General features: G+C 35.7%; 1 protein-coding gene across 3 annotated transcripts in view; it reads right to left on the bottom strand.

Moving 5' to 3' along the window:
* THSD7A (thrombospondin type 1 domain containing 7A) overlaps positions 1-18,545 on the bottom strand; it is a 268,216-nt gene that overhangs the window by 93,122 nt on the left and 156,549 nt on the right. For 2 of the 3 annotated variants that reach the window (XM_018075615.3, XM_018075617.3), the window contains 5 exons: positions 12,938-13,186; positions 11,211-11,392; positions 9,382-9,450; positions 5,426-5,581; positions 3,026-3,229 (listed from right to left, as the gene is read on the bottom strand). In XM_018075615.3, the coding sequence (XP_017931104.1) occupies positions 3,026-3,229; positions 5,426-5,581; positions 9,382-9,450; positions 11,211-11,392; positions 12,938-13,186 (860 nt within the window). The remainder of the gene's footprint in view (positions 1-3,025; positions 3,230-5,425; positions 5,582-9,381; positions 9,451-11,210; positions 11,393-12,937; positions 13,187-18,545) is intronic. The other variant, XM_018075616.3, reaches the window with a different exon arrangement.

The raw sequence follows: 18,545 nt of genomic DNA, 5'->3' as shown, positions 1-18,545 counted from the left end.
AGGATAATCTATTGTTTGCTATTGTCTCAAAGGCTGTAATGACTCTTATCTATACACCTAATTGAAGAGAGAAGCTCATTCCAATTATATGAAACAATCTCACAAACACTGTTGCTTGATTCTAATTGTGAAGTAAAACATCCAGGTCAAGACACGTTATCCCAACTGATTATGCTTCAAACATATAGAACGATGGAACAGTGCACAGGAAGAGAAGATGCTAATCAGTGTAGGGTTTATGTTGTTAAAGCAGTACTTTAGAGTACAATGCTTACTCTCAAATATATACCACCAGCCTTTTTCATTTTATAAAGCAGAAGCCAAGGGGAAAATAAACTTTTATTTTAATACACTTAGGTCCCTTCAATCCAACCTTTCCTATCCAGGCACTTTAAGATAGGCTCATTAATAATAATAATAATAAAGCTCTTGAGAGACTGAAGAGAATATTGTTAAGCAAAGATTGGTTCAGTTTGAGTAACATAGCAAACTTAGGCAAAAATTAATGCTTTCTCCACACTATTTCTCTTCAGAGTCATTTTTACATGTAAAACTAAATGAAATCCCCTGTGTGCTATTTAGATCAAAATTATAGTAACACATGCTTATTATATAAATTATGTATCCTGTTAATTGAGGCACAGTCTTTAACCGACAGTCAATGCAGTCTTCTCCAAGAAATGCTCAAAGAACACTGAATACCACAAATTTCTAGGGATGAGTAATTTAAACCATGATGTTTCGACAATGAAGAGTAGCATTCTCCAAACTTTATTTTACTGCAAACTACCCTGCAGATGTAGGGCTTGAAGCAAAACCTGCCTGAATGCAAAGTGTTGCTCTCTTGTATTTTGCAGAGCAGAATTTAGACACCTGCAACAAGTGTTTGGTGAAGGATACCATGGTTATTCTGTTGACTGCAGGGGTAGGATGCCAAAGTACTAGATGGGAACTACCTGGGAAGAGGTGGCAGTGGGTGTTTAGAGAAGTATTTAAGAGTTGCCTACAGGTTTTTTAGGGGGTTGGTGTGCTGTGGGAGACAAAGGAGATACTTGAGAAGAGACAGTTTGGAGGGAGAGAATGATGAGGTTGGTGGGTCCTTACTTTGCACTTTGTTTGCTTCTACTGCATCATGCTAATCTTTCTCGGGAGAGACCTAAGCAACAGATACTTGGTATTACTGGCGAAGTACACAGAATATTGTTTACTAAGAGAAGGGATTCAAAGAAAAGCTAGGGCAATCCACTACATTACTCTTCATTGCTTTTCCATTCTTTCAAAAGATATTCAACATGTATCTTTGTGGCTGATTGGATCTTTGCAAAACAAGCCATAATTGCAATTTGTTTTCGCCTTTCTTTGAAACTATGCCCACAACTCTTCAAATTTTAAACACTGACAGGCATATGGTCAAAGCCTGATTTCTTCTGAGGAAGACTGCTGACATAGGCAATGTATAATGACATATAACTCAGAAAGACAGAGAGACAAAGATTACTACTGTGAGTAAAAAAAAAAATCACGAGTCTTCAAAGTCAAATTTGGCCAAAACCAAAGGCCATGCAGCACAGAGAGCAAATCCTGTGAGTTTTCAACAGAAAATGCCATATACTTAAAAGATATCTCAAAGTGTAGTGGCTCAATTGCATGTTCCAAATATACAATAAGTTACAGTCAATATAAATTGCTATATTACATTTTAGTAAGCAATTAGGTAACACATGAGAAAATACCCCTCCTCAAAAAAAGAAAAAAAGGTAAACCAAACTAACCAAATCTAGTAAAGCAAAACAAAAAAATACCCAACACTTTCTTTTTTTTTACTGATCAATTTTTTTTGCTATTAAAAAAAAGAGAAAAAAATCACAGTTATTTAGGAAACACTTTCATTTATAAGGAAAAGGCCATTTTTCATCCAAAAACATATACAAACAAGACTGCCAATAGTTTCAGTGTTGTTGCCAAGAAATTATTACATTGCAAAGGGAAATTTTTTCAGATAAGGACAAAAAATATAGTAGATTCAGTACTGTAATTTTAGCCTAATCTCTTTCTGAACTGTAAAAATTGTTACCAGTTCCCTTAGGTGTATGCAGAAAAATAAAGCTTACACTCTAAATCTAAGCTTTTCAATTTAAGCCCCAAAACTCAGTTATGACCCAAATTCTTCAGCATGAAATCCCAAGATTTAAATATCTCTATAATCAGTTTTTATTACTTCTGATCAATTTAATTTGAAAATATTTTGTGCAGCTGTTAACACTCATCAGATGTATCCTCTTACTTAATCTTCTGTAGGGAGTTAGAAGCCTACTACCATACTACACTGCAGTCAGTAAAATTATTTTAATTTATATGCTGCTCTAGACTATAATATCACTAATGAATAAGGAATATTCTTGCAACAGTAATTCATAAATCTTCTGTAGATTAAAGCATTCTGTAAGCAGCTTTCAAAATTGGCTTTTATGACTATGTCATGCAAAATCTGTTTTCTCTCACAGAAGATAATTGAATAATGGAGGTATTTTTTGACCTTTTGTAGAAGCAAGACAGCTCAGACTGTCAACCCAACTCCATAACACACATCAAACCATTCTTTTTAATAAACACATTATTATTTTTCTTCCAGCTATACTTACTGCAATGCATCTCACTTTACTCACACTTTATTTGTTTCTGGACAGAGAGGATCAGCTTTGTTAGTGGGATTACATCAGGGAATTCAGTCACGCCAGTGCAGGCATGAGTTTGATCTACTGATGAACAATAGTCGTTTTCTATTAATTTTCTCAAAGTCTCTTCATTTAGCTTTGAAAACCTACAGCGTGTAGACGAAGGAGCTTGATCCTAGAGCAACCAGAGGTCTTTCCCTTCCTAACCAATACTAAAGGACATTTATCTCTATTCTAGACCTCTTGGTTTTAAGGATCAAGAAAGCTGAGAACGGAAGCTGCTACCCTTTTGGACTACATATTAGCATCTTCCCTCTAGTTGGTGTGGACTGCAGGAAAAAGCATCTTACCATCACTGTTGACACAGACGACAACAGGAACTTGTGTACCAGGGCCACATGGCTTTTCATTGTCGGGAATGCATTCCTCCAGCCCTGTGATTCTCCAGTCATAGCATGAGGGCTCTTCACATGGGATGGCTTCTAGCAAGTGAGGGCAGTTTCCTGTTCCTCCTGTAGGCTCATTGGTGATGCGACGTTTCCTTAGTTTAAAGCCTGAAAAGTCCATGAAAATAGCAATTCAATTCTAAAAGGCAAAGTGAAGCATTTTTTTATCTATGTGTACAGATCCATCTCATTTAATAAATCTCTACTAGATCTCTGGGCTGCCATTTCTCAAATATATTGTTTGTTTTCTTCTCAGGTACCTTCCAATAGGGACGGATTACCAAATGAAATCAGCTTATAAACACTACATTCCTGCTCCAACCCCCCAAAATAAAATAGAAGAATAAAAAGACTACATTGTGAGAAAACCAAAGGCATGGAAATAAAAACAAGAAGTCCTATGGACAAATTTTCAGTAATAAACATCACAATATTCCTTTGAAAGCATTTACAAATTTCCTTAAGACTACCCAAATTCATTTTGAGATGGAGAAACTGATGGGCCTTTATACAGTGTGTCATCTGCCAGGTCAATGTTAATGACCAAGAGCAAACCCCTCTCCTACTTTCAGGATAGCATGTTGAAAAAGCCAGACTACATATAGTCAGAACAGCCTAACCAAATTGAATGGATTCAAAAAATAGTTTCTCATGTAATAACTTTCGATAGTTTCTATCTGATTGGAATATTTTTAACTTTGGCAATGGTTTGTTTCTTTTCACAGTCTCTTTTATATCAATATTTAGGCAGGTTAGTATTATACAGACATTGTTTATAAAATGCTACATATAACTCTTTCATTTCTATCAGAACACAAACTAAACAGGAGAGTTGTCAAACACAAGAACTGATTCTTTGTTTGAGGACATGCCTCTTAATTTAATTATAATAAATATTACTTTAAAAATACATTTCCATGTATCTTCCATTGTTGTTTGTGTGAAGTTTTTTTCTAAACTGAAGAGATCAGTCAAATTATGAGCAAATGGTTTAGCAAGTCTGACACAAAAGGCTGATATAATTTCAAAAATAAAGAACTCCAATGTCTACAGCAACAAAGGAGGCAAGTGATCCGGAAATATGCAGAAAGACATGCTGCTAAAAGTGGGAGTGCCTGTACAACTTTTACATCATTCTCTCAGAAGAACTGTCAATGCAATTATAAAATAAAATGTAAGAATTTCCAGACACAAGGAAAACATTGGCAGTTGAGAAAATATCCCTGCTCATGTGTACAGGAATAAAGGCTTGTATAATGTACATCCTAATATATTTCCTTTAGGCAGATGTCCAAATCAGTCTCACAAACCCAAACTTTACCCCCCCAAAATGTAGCAAATCTTTCAGCGATGGAACAGAAACAGAAAAAACAGACTACTTGACAGTTATACTCAGAGAAGACTTAATCCAATAGGCTTACACACTGAATTGCTTTTTCCTTCTTGAATTGATCAAGGTTGGGTCAGAGTTCTGCAAAACAGCTTTGCAAAACTTGCATTATTGCTGCCCACACAGAAGTGTAGCTAGCAGTATGCCAGAACTAAACTAACATACTAATCACAGTTGCTCCTTCAAGTGGACATATGTAGCTGCCCTTTCTTACTGTTGTTTTTAATCAAGGAACCAAGTCTGTATTCCCAGCTTTTGTCAGATAATCACACTGCAGCAATGACTAGGCCAGTTTTTCTCATTTATAGCCAGGAACCCACAGACTTCTAACATGAGGTCCCTGTCATTGTATTCTTGCTTTCCTATTTTGATGTCAGGTTACTACAATCTGTTCTGCATGGGAATAAGCTGTAAAACATGCTGAAATTGAAACCAGCACATATGTCATCAGTAAAACAGTGTCACGTACCAACAATGAATGGTCCCATTTCCTTGCCAGATCATGCTTTACGGTCTAATGGTGAATCCTTAAGCTATTACTGAACTGTAAATCTTTGAGTCACTTGGACACTACATAACTCAAAGGCTGCCTCTGTCCTCTTTTCAAGACAGTGCCAGAATTGTGATTTGAACACACAGACAAACTATATCCCTTTCAATCTGAGAGAAAGGCTTGAAACGGGAATCGCCCTGTAAAAACCCAAACTGATCTTGAGAGTTTAGTAAACAGGCTACATTTTTGCCAGCTTTGGTGTAATAGTAATGTTAAATACAGTCCTAATTCAATTTTGATGCTCAGAGGCACTGAATATACACTTCTTGGTACAAAACTTAGCGTGCTTGCATAGCCAGAGGTTCCTAGTGACTTAGGAATATTAATCACCATTAAAAGGATCTGCTAAACTTTTACATACCCTTCTTGGCCTGAGGGTCATCACAGCTTTCATAGGTGCATGGTCCCCAGGCTGACCATGCTGAGGTCTCACATTCTGTAGGACAGGGAATATGGCACAGCTGGGAGGTGCTGGGAAGAGGCGCTGTACACAGTTTACGGTCCACCGGCCTCGAAGCTGTCAAAACAAAGTAAAAACATTTCTCACATGTCAGCTTTACGTGGACAGAACCATCCTTCAATCAGAAAGGCTGCTATCTCATCATTTTAAACTGAAGAAGTGACGGGAAAATGCCCACTTTGAAAAAATGAAACAGAAGTCAGTTTACTCTCTGCATGAACAGAGTCAAATCCACTTGTGTGGAGTCAGGGAGACTAGATATTGCAGCACCCTCTTGGACCAGTCCTTTCACTTAAGGGATAAATTATGCTACTACAATGATTGTTCACTGTGCACTCTGTGTTAATTGATGTCCTGTATCTTACTACTTCTTTTCTTAAGAAACTGAAAAAAAAGCTGTATAAATCCCTTTGCACTTGTGTGTATATATATAGTATATGATACTATAACTTCAAAGGCCTGGTTAATTAATATTTAAAAGATTATTTTTAAGCTATAATTTGAAACAAGCTAAAATTACCAAAAAAATTGTTGTTTTTTTTTACTCTAAAGACCATAAAATGCATACTCAGCAATAAGATTTGTGCAGTAGAAGCTTTAGTTCAAGACAGGTTTTGTTTCAAATATATATGGTTTGCATATACTATAAATATATATACATAATATATTCAAGATAATTAAAATGGCATAATTTATTTTTTCATTAAAGTATTATTAATCTGTAAAGACACATCTGAAAGCAGATTCTTCTGCTCTTTAAAGATCAATAAGCCAGGCGAAAATCACCCTCCTCCTTACATACTTTAATCTTTGACTTCTCAGGTCATACAAATAATAGGACAACTCTAAAAGATGCCAGAGTAAGGTGCAGAACTCTAACTCAAAATGTACCATTTTATTGCAAGCAAGACTTTAATTATCTTTCATAATTCAGGACTTGAAAAAATATTACACTAAGTAGAGAATATCTGCTAGCAGGCAAAGTGAAGTCTGCCACATTAAATCACATTGGTTGATTGAAAAAACATGCTATTCCTTAACTTAAAACACTCTCATTCTACTCTCTCAGCACTTTTTTTCACAGGAAGGTTACCTCATTAATTTTTTGCCACCACCACTACAAATAATTTCTTTTGATGGAAAGAGCTCTCTGATAAAAAAAGTTCAGAATATGACAAAATATCCTTCTGAAAGACGAGATCAATAACAACTGATATAATGTGAAAGTAAACACCAAGTTGTTAAAGTGTGGTCTCACTTGTAGACATTGTGTGTGTGTATGCCTTTCTCTTCAGACTTTCTAAGTATGTGATCTTTCCAGTTACAGAAAAAACATTCAATTCTCACTTTTTTAAGGGGAAAAGGGAATGAAAAATCCTCCCCCTATTCTGATTTCCCACATTGCCTCCTTTGGTGCAGTTTTACACTGTGTTGCTCCACATAAAGAAGGCATGAAGATGTCACATAGTCCTTCAACATTACTGCCTCCAGCTCACCAATCTCTCAACACAAAATAATATAAAACCAAATATTCCAACATTTGTCTAACTGGAGTTAGATTTTATGACAGAACATTGAATTTTACAGTAAGTTTGACATTCACATCTAACATGCATGATAATCAACATAACATGCATATTTTGTATAGAAAATGGATATAAATAAAAATAATTTGCCTGTAATTGAGTTTGTATTGAATATTTTCAAATAAAAAAAGAAAACCAGTAAGTAATTCCTATCTGTACTTTTTTAACCTTGATTTAATCAGGGAATTACCCAAGTGAGACAATTGAAATTAAGGGTCAATTACACCCCTGAGACGCAGCCTTGCTTCAGGGAACAGAGAACGTATTCTGAGGAATGCCATGCTTCATCTCCAGCCTGCATCTGGATAAAGGACTTACCATCACACTAGTTCATGGGATGTTACTTTGAAAAATAACAAAGATCTTTCCTTAGGAAGTTTTAAATAGTAGGTTTTTCATATCACAGGTATCAATAAATCTCTAAATATGCCAAAATGTTTTTGAAATGTTGCTTTTATACCATAAGTGATGTACAAATGTCTGCTAACAGATCTGTGATATATTGCTTTTAAAACAAAAGAATTCAACAGTAGGATAGATAAGCTATCTTTCAGGTTATTTAAAAAAGTGTTTTCATCATGGAGCATTAAGGATCCATTCAATCAGGCTTACTCAGAATTCTGTCTTTGAGTTGACAGTAAAATAAGAAAACAGCCTTGCCTTGGTATCTTATGATCATCTTGTTCCTATCAATTTAAATGGATTTCTTTCAGTATGAAAAAAGTATAAATGAGCTCAGATTTGATGCTTACTGTTTATCAAAGACACTCTGAGAGACAATGATTCTGGATGCAGAAATTTACAGTTTAAAACCTTGTCTCATTGCTGTCCTTTCATACTCGCCTGCGGCAGCAATAAGGATTGTTCCTTTTTAACTTGGAAGTGATGCTCAAAGCTGATTAGACCGTGTGTAATACTACAAGATCTCTGTGAAATTTGACCAAATTTTGGGCCAAGAATGGAGAGAAATGTGAATGCATTTCGATAATCCCTTTCTCCTTCTGTCTAACTAAAAAATTAGATTCAATTTTCAATAAATTTCAAGTTTGAGAGTAGTGACCTAAAAAACAAAATAAGATTCAATTTTCATGTCCTCAAATTATCTGCTATATTAGGAAACTTTAGCTGAATATATTTTATACCCTTATAAAACACCTCCTTGAATTACTGCATTTTAGAAAGGGCTGAAAAGAAAAAGAACAGTTCTGTTCTTATGCATTTGTTACATTTATCAAGATCGCAAACTCCCCATCCTTCTCTAGAAACCCTCAAGAGACTAGTGCCCAGTAATGACCAGGCTGGCAAAGAGAGTGTATTTGTGTGTGACTGCATCAGTGTAAGCAAACACAACTTCATATTTCTCTGTGGTCATTTGTCACGCTGGTTTCATAGGAAATTTCTCCACACTCAAAAAACCCAAGAAAAACCCAAGCCCAAAACACATTAATTGACCAACAATTAAAGAATTCACGTTCTTCTCATTTTCTATAACATTGAAATCTATCATAAAAATTCATTAGATAATTCAGAACCTGATGGTCTAAGAAACAGGACAATTCCATGCATGTATGCAGTTCTCCCATTTTTATTAGAGCAATGACTGTGTGTTTGCAGATGTAGAATAAATTTATGCCCGTAAAGGAACTTTCCTCCCATTCTTATTCTACATCGAGGGTTTTAAAGGTACTCCAAAAAAGATGACAAAATCCACCCCATCTTACAGTGAGAGTAACTTCACGACTAAACCAATTGAGGTGAACAGAGATGAAACTATTTAAGTCAGTGGCAAGTAAATGGCAGAATGACAGTGGCCTCCATGAAACTTGATTGCCACCTGCTTAATTACTGCATACAATACTCCTTCTACTTCCTTCTGACCTTAATGCCATGAGGGATTCTGGTTCAGCTAAGTATTAAAAGTTCAAATTCTTACTGGAGCCCTAACTCAGTGTTTTGAATCTACAGAAGGGATTGGAAACAGCTGATATGATGAAAGCTGCAAAATGATTCCCAGAGTTCAGAATTGAAAGGAGTGGAGCAGGAAACTGTCTCAGCATCCCAGCAGGCTCATCATCATTAGTTTGAGTTTGGGCCTATCACTTTCAAACTGACCTGAAATTTCCTGAGAATGCATGAATCCATTTAAATATTCCAGAGTTCCATAAACATGTTAATTATACACATATAGCCAACAAGGTCTCCCAAAAGGGACGTTGCCTCCTTCGCATGTTTTTAATCAAAAGGCCGAGTCAGAGGCCTTAATTTACCTACCTGTTATTTCAAAAGTGATTGATAGCAGAGGTGCAGCACTAGCCTTCGACTTGCTCTGTGACTGACTTTCTGAAATAACAGGGAAACGCCACCATGAGTATATGAGAATGGAGGTCTTTAAAGCAGCCTTACGCAGACAGCATTCCCTACCATCAACCGCAAACTACACTGAAATGAAGGCGTTTCCCCACAGCTAAATCTGGTGGCTGTGTTACCTGGCTTTTTTCCATCCTCAAATTACTTTTAGTTTTCTATGAGTATGTTTCTATGAGGGGAAAGGGAGGGACGATGAGTGAAGAAGCAGCAGCTCTTCCAAAAATCTGTCCCCTAATATGGAAACAGCCCTGAGTTCCTTTTTAAACTAAGACCCACTTCACCCTCAGTTTGAGCTCTTGAAAAACTGTTCTCATGTTTATGCATCCAAAGACTAGTTACATTTTAATCAGCTTTCCAGGGCCTGCAGAGATTACCTCCTGATGGGCTCTGCGTATTCCTGTCACAGTCTGATAAGGGTAGATTTCACACCCGCCTAAGCCGGCAAGACTTCACAGCCTACCAAAATCCTAATCATCATTCTGAACAGTAAGCTGCCACTGGTTTTATTGTTACTTCTCCTTAGCTGGGAGGTTTTCCTCATTCACACTATTGCAGGGGCATCTAAACTTTGTTCCACAGAGGCGATTTACTAAAAGCCCTTGGGCAGAAGCTGATTTTCATTAAACGAAGAGGCTTGAAAGCTTCTTCTTTTATAAATACAGATGCAGGGCCCATGGAGCTCATAATGCTCAGTAGCTCACTGCTACTGATCCTAGCAATCATGTTGAAATGGTTGTTGGCATTAATATTCCCCACAAACTCTACCTCTACGGCAAGTTTGAGAGTACCTTTAAACCACAGCAGAAATCTCACCAGCCTGCAGTTTGGCCAACCCAGGCCTAAATGGTGTATTACACAGGACTTGTACAATGATGTTGCTTTTCCTGAAGTATGTGGCTGCATTTATTTAATTTTTTATTATTAATAATGTGTGTTTGGATGAAACAGGTGCAGAAGAGGATAAAACAATTAAAAAGCTAAATGCATTTAGCTTAATTCACTGATTTCTAAATCTATAGTGCTGCATTAGCATGCAGTAGTAGATGTAACATAAACTAATCAAGTGTTGTTCTAAAGTACGTATATTACCAGAGGAATTAAAGATTTTGTCTCCTAAGTTATTCACTTTTTTCTTAAGAAGCTGTACAAGTTGTAACAGTGACAAGGAATAATCTCTTCTCTCTTTCAGTTAGGGAAATAAACCGATGAAATTATATTGGCTTGAAGTTCTGAAAGCTATGTAAGAACTTGGACAAATCAAGAAAAGAAGAAAAAAAATCAATTTCTTGAGAATGAAATATAATCATATTTTTACATTTTTCTATATTGAGCTTACATGCCAGAATTGGCATATTCCATCCACACACCAAAGAGCACAAGTTCATCACCCAGCTGAAGGATACAAAAGAAATTTACAGCAGATGAAGGAACCAAATCTAGGATTTCTGACACACCTTCTCATGCTCTTTCTTACTGAGAGACATCCTTTATATAAGACAGTAGTTTTCAGCAGGTATTAAGACAGAGTAATTTGTAGCTAGGAACCTAAATTTGCAGCACAGAGAATGAAATCTCTGCTATGTCAATTAAGCATTTTCATCTGAATTCAAAAATAGCAGTAACTCACAAAGTAAGAAGGCACTCATGGAAAAAGATAGTGGCTGTCAAGGAGCTCTGGAATGCTGACATGCTCTGATTTCACACTAATTCAAATGCAATTGAATCAAATTTACCTTCTTTATCCTTGAGGGTATTTAGGTAGGAGAGGAGATTTTCATTAGCTTGCACACAGTACATTTCTCTGGTTTGAATGCCACCTCCACACAGCGCCGTCTGGTTTCCTCGCCTCTTGTCCTGTTGGCTAAGGAGAGGATCGACACGGCATTCTGTCCACTCTGTGGTCCGCCAACCATACCTGTATCAAATTTGGTTAATTGGGTCTTTTGAAATCATGAAGCCATTTTACACAGCATTCATTTACACAGACTGAAACACCTGAGTAGCGTTATTAATTTCCAAAAAGGTCAGAGCACCACAATTTCTTGCACACAGAGGCGCACGAACTCTCATATTTTATATGGTTGGAACATTTTTCCTATTATTTCATTTTTTAAATTATTACTCCTTAAGAATATCTTTTCTGTTCAATTCCTGAAACATATCACACATATAAATGTTTTATTTGAGGGAAGAAAAACTTAATATAGAGACATAAAGTCCATGTTAAGATAAATTCACTTTCAAGATTGTGACTCTCAGCAATTTTTAAAGCTAGAAAATTTATATAAGCTAAAGCCAAAATATCAAAGAAATGTGAATGCTGAGAAATGTAAGAGCCAGAAAAGGAGGGGAAAACCCCACAACAACTCAACCCCCCAAAATTACCCAAAACCCCATTGTTCATATTTGATAGGAGACATGACAGTTTCTCTCAGATATTAAGGTGAAAGTATAATGGTATTTTTTTATTATTACTACAGAAAAACCTTTTTCTCAGTCAAGAGGAAGATCGTTCTGCAGTACTGAAGCATCCCTGCTGGGTACTGATGAATGGCAAGAAGCTGTGAGCTTTCTAATCAGTGAATGCACAGGAAAGAAGATCTTTGACTCATAGTTAAAACCCCAACAGGGATTATGAACCACAAGAAATGCCACAGAATTCTCTACCCACCAAGTACTTTAGGGCTAAATCAAAGCAAAGTGTTTCCTAATGTAGTTGGAGATAGGGAAAGATGACATTTCAACACTTAAATGAAAAATATATACCACAGTCAAAGATGCTTAACATCAAAGGAAATTTCTTCAGACCCTTTTCTCAATTTGATAAAGAAAAAGCACAGTTAGGACTTTAATATTAATCTTGATTAGTTGATAAGGATTACAGCAATCTCTTGAATCATAAAGTGCTAGCTGTCATTTCTCCTAAACTTTATTTACTGTCACTTTTATCCTCTCACACTTTCCATTTGGGGGTCAGTAATGCCTTTCTTGTGCTGAATACAAGTCTCACTAAAACAGTCTGTTTGCTAACCAGATGTCTATCATCTCTTTTCTGTGTTCAACATTTTGTCTCCAGACAGATAAGGATTTCAGAAAACAATGATTCTGCTAGAAATGTTATATAGGGAAAATATCACTGACAAATCAGTAAAATTAACTTATTTTCATCTTGTCTGAGCCTGCATATGCACAAATACTGTCTTTTAAAAACTGAAACAAATGAAGAAAATGTACTTGTTATGATTTGTATTTAGAGGACAAACTGATTACACTATAATAGGGGTGATTTGCAGGCTTTGGGCTTTCAAGAACACTGAATACACAAACAATGAAAAAAAAAGGTAAAGTCATAGCTATTATTTCTTTAATAATGGTTTGGTTGCTACTCCATCACCAGCCTTGTACGCTTAATTGAAATTGTTCATTTTAATATAGGGAGAACTGAAATGAACCAGCTTACGTAATGCACGGTGCTACGCCATCTCCTTGGGAAATACACTGCTCTGCTTCTTCTAATTGTGGGCATTCGCTTTCACTGCCAACAGGGAGCTGCTTAATGGTCCGTGATCTTGTACGATTCCCTTTAGGGGTTGTCATGTCAAAGCAGGTTTTGGAGCAGGGGGTCCATTCTGACCACTCTGACACCTGGCACTCCTTTGTGATCACACAGGACTGAAACGTAATGGGCAGCTTGTCCTGTTTGCAGAAGCTGTAATAAGAGAGCATTACAATTTTCAGCACACACATCCACAGACAGTCATGAACTCCTAAGGAAAAGTGATGTCCATTGAGCCCAAAAAGTCAGGCAAAAAGGCTTTTGGTCAAAGTGACTCAAACTATATACATTAGATTTACTACAGTTAAAAATTACCGTATTGCCATATCTGTGATCAAAATACTGCCCTATCTGTGATCAAAATTAAAATATAAATCTTCATACATGTATAGAAGTACAACAGAGGAAAGAAACCAATTTTTCACTGCTTTATCTTTTATTTTTAGATATACTCAATTTTTTTGTTGGAACATAAAGTAAGGGAGGATCAATAACAGAGATGACTAAAGATGTTTTTGAAGAGAACAAAGTGCTCAGTGCCATCTTCTTTTAATTTCCAGATTACAATTTGTTAAAAAACACAACGACAAATATGTTGAGTGCTTAGTCACTAATCATTTACTTTGCTAACAGCTAGTATATTGCCACAGTGATGTCTCATGAACTAAATAGGGAATGATCTCTACCTTAAAGTGGAGTCTTCCCTGATGCAGTGAACACATAGCCTTAATTTCCTATTTCTTACGAAGGCCATAATTTAATTTCCGTTCTCCATTTGATTGTTTCATTCACTTATTACATAGGTTGTCAGCAAGATTTTTTCCCTCTAAATCCCTCTGCATTTCAAATGTTATATTCTAAGTAGAAACTAACATTTCTACTTAGAAGCTTTATTAACAATAGAAAAATGAGAAATAGAGAAGCTAAATTACAGTTAAAGTGAACATAACTTTAACTCCTTAATGATAATTACAACATAAGTATTTTTTAAATTTTTTATCATATCTGTTTTGGAATAAAAATCTGGCTTCTGAAGCACTTAAACAGGCAGGAGGAGGATTTACTGGCACTGCAGATGGCACAATGAAATGCTCTGTTCAGTACCAGTCCTATAAACAATAAAATGAAGACTCATTTTTTCTTTTTAAAAGAATACAAAACAATACAGAATAATGAATATTTACTATTTTGTTGCTATACAAAATTTTGCCCTACCCATATATTCAACATAGTTTTGAACTGCTATTTACAAAGTTTTGTAATAGTAGAACTAGGGATACTTGAGACTAATAGGAGATTTAAAACCACAATAAATGAAAGCATATTCATACAAAAGTGACAGAGCAGTTCTACAGCTTGCTAATAGAAGATCCTGGTTGTGGAGACAGACAGTGCCAGCATGTTCAAAAGGAGGTCGATGAATCTGTGGGCTGTTGGTCTACATATGGATGGGGGCGGGGAGGGGAACCCTAACATGTGATAGTCAACATTTATTCTGCCTAAGGACAGAAACTATATCTTGTTTGGGACGAATACACTGAAAGATTTTTACAAAACTATTCTTTAATAGTGGAATTTTTCACCTACATATAGCCCCATCTGGCACAGTACTAAAGTACTGTCAAAATCAATATATCAGTTTCTGTACCTTTGACAAAACATGTAGATTCATTTATCCCACAAAGACACATTTTAATGACCAGAGAAAAGATAAATTCCTCATAGTTTCTGAGTTAGTTGAATTCAAAAAGAAATTTTATAACAGATTTTCTGAAGTAAATGGAAAAAATTGACAAAACTGAGCCAGTGTACTGACAAAAAAGTTTTCCCATAACCACAATTGAAAAAACCATTTTAACAGAAGGCTGTCAATCATCTCCATTTGAAAATTAAGCCCAGCCTTGCAAACTAATCATATTTACTGCTTTTTAAAGGATATAGTCACTTTCTGAAAGACTACTATAGGTTGCACGCCCTTTTCAGATTCCAAGTGCTATTAGATCATTCACAAAGAATTCAATATAGGCACTACCACAATTTTAAACAGCAAATTTTAGTTTCACGGATCCTTAAACTGTAATTGCTATATATGCAAAAAGACCTCCTGAAGTTTCCCACTTTTCAGTACCCTGTAATCTTGAATGCCATGATGCTGAAGTTCCTCTGTCAATCATGATGCAAAATGTTTCAAAAAATTTAGATCTAGATTCTTCCACAGGACTCAAATGAAGAGCTATTTGGTCAGTGGCACAGATTCAGCATTTGCATACCTTTGACATCATGCTCATATTATGTTTTAATAAAAGTTCTTGTTGCTACAGTTTATATAATTAGAACGGTCCTTTTATCTTTTTTGTTACTAATTATTTCTATATGTGGCCGTGAAGAGGACCCAAACAGAACTGTGCCATGTTAATTACTAACTCCATTGCATATTTATGATCCCTGACAGAAGTAAAGCCATAGAGTTAAAGCATGCCTCACTTCAAATATTTACTTATAAAATTAATCAATTTAAAATGAAATATAAAACAAGTTCTTAAGTCTTGTAACCAGAACATAAATATTACTAGGGAGACAAACAAGAGGTAGAGTGAGTTTCCATTTATTTCCTTACTTGCTTATTAAAATCATGCACCACTTGCAGTACTACATAAATACCAAGTAACTGATATTGTAAGTCACGAGCAAACAACCTCTTTACTGTTATACATGCTGACATTATTTTGTGAGAGGGCAGAGACAGTTACAATTAGCAAAAGAAGTGTCGCAAAAGCAAATTAGCCGCTGTTTATTCTTTTAACACTTGGTTTTCTTTGAACAAGTTAGAGAAACAGTGAGAGCTAATTGCATATGGCTGTTATGAAGTTTTCCTTCATGTTGCAGGCAGCACGAGAGCATGTGTTGCAGTATAGACCAAGTAAGGAAGGGAAGAATTACATTTAAACTCAGTAGCACAAATCTCTCTAAACAAGACCAGTTAAAATTCTTCAGTTAAGTAAATGATTACAGAAGTGCTTCACTCCCTTTGAAGGTAATAGAGTAGCTTCCAGAGCAGATTACAATTCCTTTCCCTGTCCCAAGTGCATGTATACCCATTACCAGCAACTGAACTAATCTAATTTCATGTTGCATCTCTACATACACCCCTTTCCCAAGAAATTTGGGAAGAATGAATTTGATGATCCAAAGTCCCCTATAATTTTTGAACATATATTTTAATATTTTTTTTTACTCCTGACACCTTTAAAATATTTTCAAAATATTTCCAAACTTTGTTTTACCAGAAGAAACAGATGTTCATCATATCTTTCAGAGGAAATTACTATATATAGACAGACATTCATAATTAAAGTTTCTAATACTGCATGCTATAAAAATGCTAACTCAAAGATACATGTGCCATTTAAAAAGCTCAGTATATGCAATACATTAGTTGAGAAGGTTGGCCACATTTCCTTTAAATGTCTCATTAAAGAAATTGCATAGAATGGTTCTTAATCAAAACCTGGGAATGTTTTTTTTTACACAAAATAGTTTTTTCTGGGTTTGGTGCCTAATGCTACAGATTTGATCTTCACAAATAATGGAAAACAAAGTTTACTTTCATGTAAATTTCTCTGCACTTTCTGATGGATTTCACCTCTGATTTAGTTACCCTAATTTGAGGGAATCTTCTCACAGAATAAAAGGCAAATGGGCAGGTAACACAACAGAAGATAAAAATAGACAGTTAACATTAATTTCATGATATCACCCAACTCACTCTGCATCAAACATCTCCATGCCTTGGGTACGTTCAGTAACACCTAAGTATGCATTATATGCAAAGTTAACCATTCAAGAAGAACAAATAAGTCCTCACTATCAACCCATACAGTTTTGTCCAGATAATTGCTTGGAATGCTCAAAGAAAAGCACATGAATTGCATTAAAATGCTGTTAAAACTCAACAGAGTAGACTGGATACAAGAAGAAGTAGCATAGGGATAACACGTAAAGTCTGCAAGAACTTGCTCTCAATCCAGTGAAAACATTCAAAGGACAGTGTCCTAAGTGTCAGATATAGTGGGGAACTGAAGCTTAAGGTATATAAGCACTTAAATCATGCAGTAGAAAGAGAAAGCAATCCCAAACAAAACAAAAGATCACCGAGAATGAATGATCCCTACTGCTATCAAGCCAACATTAAGCCTATTTCTGACCTCAAAGACTGATACTAGATTAAATAAAACCATAGAAAAAGGCAGTTTTGATTCAAAGGACAACCTACAGAATATAATTGCTTCTCAGCCTCTTTTGGAGATGTGTGGTCAGCAATTTGTGTCTACTCACGTTCTGTAGCCTCATTTTTGCTCCTACAGCAATAAATAAAAACTAAATATCACTTTGGATAGGAAGGTTACACCTGGAGACTTCAAAGTAATTTATGGGATAATTAAGGTTATAGACACATGGAGAACAAAGGTTGAGGCATACGCCCAGAACAAATTAGACCATAGTATGTGTGTACAAATGAGCAAGTTGTGCAATTGAAAGCACTCTCTTCAATCAAAGATAAGCTTTAAAAGGTGTGATAAAATTAGATTAGTCGAGTGATAAAAAAATTCTTTCTGAGGTATTCTAAATTTCTATTAGAGTGAAAAACACTTTTACAGTTTTTAAAAATCAGGAAAACTTGATTTTGTATGCCAAAGACCTGTATGAGCATCTATAATCTCAGTTTCAAAATTTGTCTTTTAAGTTATGACAAAAGTCATGGAAGAAACCATTGGAATTTCTTCCTCTGCAAATTCAACTAGGAAAAAAAAAGGTTTTTTCTTTTAATCTTTTGCAATAGATAAAGCTGTGCATACTGCATGCATAAAGCCAAATGCATGGCAATGCTTGAGGGTAGGACCGATCTCTAAATTTATGCAGGATGAATAGAAAAAATAAATAGGTTTTAAACTAGGCAGTAGGACTCTTTACTTCATGAGCATACTCCATACATAACTTGTACAACTACAGTACTACTACTGCTGGTGTTTCCTCCGTATCATACTGGACTCATAACTACAAAGAAGAGTTAATGAGAAGAGATGAACAGCAGCATCAGAATGGCTGAGGGGTTCTATCTAATAATCCATGCGGTCTGAAACCTTTCTTGGCAGTAGCAGATGAGGGCAAAAATGGAAAGACAACAAGTATTTGGTCACACTCTCCCAAGATACTCTCTGGTTTTCCAGCAAACTACAGTTTACAGACTTCCTGAAGACAAGCTGAATCTTTGCACTGCCCTTTATAGAGTTCTCCTCCATGAATTATTACAAATGCTTTCTGAACCTAATAAGATTTTGGTACCTACATCATCTTAGAAACAACATATTATACACTTTTTACTCACCAACAACTATGGATAGCTATTTTTGCTTTAAAACTGCTCAGTTAATTTCATTTTCTGGATTCAGGCCTTGCATAACTCTACTCACTTTCTCTGTGGCATTTTTGAGCTTAGAGACTTCTATAAGCT

Source organism: Manacus vitellinus, unplaced genomic scaffold, assembly GCF_001715985.3.
Source record: "Manacus vitellinus isolate BGI_N305 unplaced genomic scaffold, ASM171598v3 scaffold_3_pilon, whole genome shotgun sequence".
Lineage (NCBI taxonomy): Eukaryota > Metazoa > Chordata > Aves > Passeriformes > Pipridae > Manacus > Manacus vitellinus.
This window is presented reverse-complemented; position numbering and strand designations above follow the sequence as displayed.